Source organism: Oryzias melastigma, linkage group LG22 (genome assembly GCF_002922805.2).
Source record: "Oryzias melastigma strain HK-1 linkage group LG22, ASM292280v2, whole genome shotgun sequence".
Lineage (NCBI taxonomy): Eukaryota > Metazoa > Chordata > Actinopteri > Beloniformes > Adrianichthyidae > Oryzias > Oryzias melastigma.
This window is the reverse complement of record NC_050533.1, coordinates 16,951,951-16,957,763: the sequence shown is the minus strand read 5'-3', so window position 1 is coordinate 16,957,763 and position 5,813 is coordinate 16,951,951. Positions and strand designations below refer to the sequence as shown.

The window sequence follows — 5,813 nt, the reverse complement described above, 5'->3', positions numbered from 1 at the left end:
AAAAAAAAAAAAAAAAAAAGAGGGAAAGTGGACACCAGCAAAATTACGTCTTTCCTCCATGGTCTCAGTCATACGTGAACATATCAATGTTTCTGCGTGTGACAGGAGTTAAGTTTGCACTCCAGTGGTGGACTGAATCTTCAACCAGATCCCAATGAGCAGAAACGGGGGGCAGCTATGACTGTTATGCGTCCCCCACAAGCTTGCTCTCCTCTGTCTGGAGCTGTCACTGGACTATTTGATGAATTTGTCACTCCTCCGCCTTTCAGCTGCAGTGTTTCCTCCAGGCAATCACCCCCTCTGAATGTCGGCATGGTGGGAGTTTTCCCATAGCGTGTTTCTGTGAATCAAGACTGAAGGCCGCTGCGTGCATCATCATCATGTTTAAAGAGTAAAATTCTGCAACAATATTTGGCAAGATCACATTTAGAAATGACCTCAGACGTCGACTTATGACCTCACTTGAAATTGAATGTAGATTTGACTTCATTTCAGGGAAACTGTAACTGTAGATTGATAACTTATGTTAATCAGGTGTCTTTGAACCACTGACGAGGCTACATCAGCTGAAGCAGAGAACATATTTAGCCTTAACTTTTTGTTCATCCCACTACATAAACTTATGTCCCTCCGTTATATTGCAGTTAATCTTTTGGAGTCTGTTTCACAGATTTTTGTGTGCAATTTTGCACGTTTCTTTTATATTTTCTTTTAGCGCATTGTGTTTTGCGTCCTGACTGTAAACATTTATCGCAATCAGACTTTTGTTTTCAGTCTTTAAAACTTAACTTATTTTTCTTAGATGGTTTGAACTTTGAGAGTTTAAACGAGAGAAAAATCTCAGAAATGTGTAGAAAGTGTGTAGCGAGGAGTTTAACACCCTTAAAAAATCTATAATTTTTATTCTTTTTTTAATAAAATCTAAATAATCTCTAAAATATAAATAAAAATTATTGTGATCATGAATTAGCATGAAAACATTATTTAAGCAGATTGGTTGCTAACATCGAGTTAATTTTTATCGACATTGTAGTAACTTTGTTTGGACACTAGATGTCACTATTTTTTTGTACATTTTAAACTTCTAAATTTTGAGTCTTTTATTGCAAAGAGGCATGAAACCTAAATGTGTTAATTGTTTGTTTATGTTTGCTGTAATAGAATAGAAGCTTTATTATCTCTTGGCTTCATACAGTGTATTGCAGACTTAAGTGAAATAACATTAACGAGATCGCGAGTGTGAAAATTAAAACAATCATATAAAAGACTAAAATAGTAGATAATAGGCTAAAATACTAGTAAAATGCCGATAAATAACACAATTCATTTCAAAGTGATTATTTTTATTTTTTGTTCTCTCAAGTTTCAGTTTTGTCACATTGTTTTATGTGTTTTTGCCTCCGTTTAGTACACTTCCTTGAAGCTAGAATGTTAGCAGTAGCGCTAATTAGATTAACTTTAGCTTAAAAAATAATTATGTAACATATGTATTCATGTATTGCAATATAAACAAGCTTAGTCTGGTCATAGTGAAGCATATTCTTCACTCTGCATTTTTCTTCTGACTCCTGCAGTCACACACAGGGGAGTTTATCTTTGCAAAACTTAGCAAAAATGAGCTGCTGGCTGCTTAACTGCAGTGTCGGTTTAATGTAGTTTCCCTGCACTACAGAGTGTCACGGGTGGAAGGCCGCTCTAGTACCAGACCAAAGCGACTCCGACAAGCTTTCACACTCTTCTCGGGTTCTGCGCGTGCATCCGTGTCGGTGCCTGCAGAGTCAGAAAGGCGGGCGTATCGATCCAAGTCTGCCTCTGTACACCGTTCGGCGGGGAGCTGCACTTAAGTGCTTGTTCATGCAGTATTTTGAATAGCAACACATGGGGAAGCAGAGTGCTGAGCAGCTGTTTTGCTTGACACCGTGGCGGTCCCACCACGCTGTGTTGCTGTGCAGCAGAGTGGAACCTGCTATTACTGGCAGGCCTCTGCTGATATAAGGAACTGGACGCAACTTCTGATGCTCCATCATGTCATTCACTCGGCATAAAAAAGCCCGGCTATTATAAAGGTATTTTTAGCACTTAAATCGCAAAGGGGTAGCTTGCACACTTTAGTATATTCAGGTGTGCTGCTGTTGAAGTGTTTTTCTTGCCTCGCTTGGGAGAGCAGAAATTATGTCGAGTTTTGGTGAAGTGGACGTGCATTTTTAGCTGGCTCAAACAGCATTAGAAGCAAAGCTGGTAACCATGCTGTTGTTTTTTTGTCAAAAAAAAAAATTAAATGTTTGTATTTATTTATTTTTTAAACTCCAGCTGACAGTTACCTGTTGCAATCAAGATCACGCAGGATACTTCTCCTTAATCATAGTCCAAGCAGAACAAGTTCAGAGTTCTCCATGAGGTTTTACCTGTTCAAAAGGTTGACTTCATGTACTTTATTTTTGGGCAAACAAGAGTAAACCCCTTTCTATAAAAATATAAACCAATATGGATGGTTTTAAGGAACTGATTTGTGTTTCTGCCAATTATTGAGCACACCTCAATCTTACAGCATTCAAAAACCTCATGCAGACACTGCGGCCCTCGAGGCTTGGAGTTGCCCGTCTCTGTCCTAGAGTGCTCTCAAGCCAGTCTCTCGACTTCAATCCAGTGGAAAATCTAAGGAGGGAGTTAAACAAATCTATATTTTCTAGCAGCAGCCCCAAAACATCACCGCTCTTGAGAAGATCTGCATTGAGGAATAGACCGAAATAGCAGCTAACATGCTTGAAATCATTCACCTGTCATTGACAACTAGAGTAACATTACAAAATATTGAAGTGAACTTTTGGTATTGACCAAAACTTATTTCTGCACCGTTATACATTTTTTAATAACATCAGAATGGGGTTTGCTGGATTTTTTTTACTCTGTTAGAGTTGAAGTTTATCTACGATGAGCATCTCTATCTATCATGAACAACTTCTAGAATCGGTGACTAAAAAGTTATTATATGGAGCTTTTAGAGGAAATGACATTGTTTGATTTTAAGGGTGTTTTTCTATGGTATATAACCCCTCCTCTCTGTCGCCCCCTACAGAGCGTGGATACCGTCTGCACTCTCTACCAGTCCTTCCAGGAGGGCTCCAACCCTCGCGACAGGGCTGCAATGGCTGAAAGAAGGGATTCCTCTGGTCAAACCAGAGAGGCCACCCTGCTCAGACCTTACCCCAAGCACATGAGCGCCACCGAGAGGCTGCGCAAAGTCATCCAGGAGCTGGTGGACACAGAGAAGTCCTACGTTAAGGTGAGACAGTGAAGCTTTTACATTTATTAATGTTAGAAGTTAAAACTGAGAAACCAGCATAAATGTTTGATCAAACGGACTGCTGTTTCATTTTGGCAGCTGATGCTTGAAAAGAGGAATCTCTTTTAATGAAAGGTGCTGAAAAGATGAGAGCATGTAGAGCCTGGCCTCCTCTTTTTACTGTCCAGGTCTATTTATCCCCCCTTCATACCGTAAACGCCGCCATCATGATCTTCTCCAGCCCGCAACCCTCGTCACGGCTGGCCTTTCCCCACTTTATTCCTCATTTCCTTCATCCTCCGCCTCCTCCTCTTCTTCACCTGCCATCGAGGTGTAATTGAGGAAATTGTCTTGCCAAAGTCGCTTGATGCAGACCTTTTCATCTGTATCCGCGCGCCACCAAGCCGGCGTGGCGAGGGGGGAGGGATTGGAGGAGGAGCGAGCTCATAAATCAACCTAATGAGAATATCCCCACTGAGACCAAGACAAGCTACAGCCACATTAGGGGAGCAGGTGGGGGGATAGATTCAGGGTAATGAGGTGATTGTAGTTGGGGGGTGGAAGATGGTTGGAGGTTACAAAGGAAGACGTGGCGTGATGAAACGAATGTTAAAGGAGGAGCAGGCAGGTGGATGACTGACCTTTTCTGTTGCTTCTGCGTTGCAGGACCTGGACTGTTTGTTCGAGATCTACCTGAAGCCTCTGCGGACAGAAACCTTCCTCACTCCGGATGAGGTGGGTGACGAGCAGAGTCCTAAGAGTTGCTGATTCCACACGAAGTGTCGGATTCATTGACTGTTTATTGCCGATAGATGGACTCAACTGGGCTGACTTTCATTACCCATTCAGCTCCCCGGAGGACAAATTAGCATTCCCCTACACTGACCTTCCAGCTTCCAACAGGGGCGCACTAATGAAGGCTGTCTTAAGACTAAACCCACTCTAGAAGCGCTCACCTGACTCTCCCCACTGCTGCGCCTTATTAAGAACGTGTGATCTTTTTTTCCTCCCATTTTGAACTCTTTCAATAATGAACAGGCGGCTGGGATAAATCGAAAGGTTATCACAGGACCTGTCCACGCCTAAAACAGACGAGAACCTGCGAGCCGCCGATTGGGTTTTAATGGAAGCCATTGGTGACCCTGAGAGTGTGTTTGTACATTTACACATGCTACATTTCCAACATGGCCCCTTCCTAAGTGCCTCTTTCAGAGATGGAGCTGTCACTGTTGAGGTTTTATAACACTCCGGGGGTGCTCGCTGACTCTTATGAAATATGGGCCTCCTTGGCTCCATTCATTTTTATTTTCTCCTCCCTTCCCCGAGTTCACTTATTCTCTTTCTTCTCCTCCTCTCGCGCCCATTCTTCTTTCGTCCGTCCCATCAATCAACCCCTCCACCTTTTCCGCTCCCTCAGATGGAGAGTCTGTTTGGCAGCCTGCCGGAGATGCTGGACTTCCAGAGGGTCTTCCTGCAAACGCTGGAGGAGAGGATCGCCTCCTCGCCCGACTTCAGCACCCTGGAGACCCCGTCCCAGTTTAAAGTGAGTCGCTCCTTATCGATTTCATTTTCAAAGCGAGTGATTTAGGATCCTCTTCAAAAGAGAAGCCTTGGGTTTACATATAATAGGTGTGACATTTTTTGAGTTTATGAGCTTTGCATGACAGTGAATCTATTGATCTGTGGCTACGACCCCACTCACTCCCCTCCTCGTGTTTATCCCCTGCAGAAGCTGCTCTTTTCGCTCGGCGGATCGTTTCTTTACTACGCCGACCACTTCAAGCTCTACAGCGGCTTCTGTGCAAACCACATCAAGGTCCAACAGGTTCTGAAGAAAGGTAAAAAGCCGGTGCCACCATCCTGCTCAGCAGCTGCGTTCTTGCGCCCACGTTGCATCACTGATGCGCTCGTTTCTTGATGTTTGCCGTTTTCTTCTGGAAGGAAATTAATTATGCATGAAAGTAAACGTCCCAGAGTGAGGTATGCAGATGAAAGAGGGGTGAGCGAGGCCTCTCCAATTTACCTCCAGCACTGCTCCACATTAGAATTTCAGGGAGCGTGGCCCACATTTCCCTTTACACCTTCACAACATTTACCATCTAAATGCATGTGGACGGACAGAAGTTGCACAAACTCCGATAAATTCCTACTATCTCTTGCAACATTTGACGATGCAGAAGAATCCAAAATGGATTTCTTCCCGGCCTCCCTGACATAATTTGGGAACGCTGCCCACTGCAGAGAAATGTGCTCAGAGCGTGGCGGGCTAAATGCTTTAATGTGCACCATTACCAGAAGTGTTCGGGTTGATTCTGGAAGTTCACAGCAAGATGGATGTTTAAGAGGATTAGCTTTCAGAAGTCTCCGCGATGGGTCAGAGCTACCTGAAGGACAATAAATGTGGCCGTCAGACAACCGGAGCTTTAATCACTTAAGTGTTTTGATCATAGAAATGATATTAAAGACATATTATGCTGCCAAAAGGCTATAAATATAAAACACACCGATGCTGCGGTCAGCTCTTTTAGGG

The 5,813-nt window shown here is 43.3% G+C and overlaps 1 protein-coding gene across 3 annotated transcripts in view; it reads left to right on the top strand.

The window, feature by feature from the left end:
* Positions 1–5,813, top strand: part of tiam2a (TIAM Rac1 associated GEF 2a) — a 65,180-nt gene that overhangs the window by 53,182 nt on the left and 6,185 nt on the right. For all 3 annotated transcript variants that reach the window (XM_024265861.2, XM_024265886.2, XM_024265853.2), the window contains exons 16-19: positions 3,077–3,283; positions 3,950–4,018; positions 4,701–4,826; positions 5,013–5,121. In XM_024265861.2, coding sequence (XP_024121629.1) covers positions 3,077–3,283; positions 3,950–4,018; positions 4,701–4,826; positions 5,013–5,121 — 511 coding nt within the window. The remainder of the gene's footprint in view (positions 1–3,076; positions 3,284–3,949; positions 4,019–4,700; positions 4,827–5,012; positions 5,122–5,813) is intronic.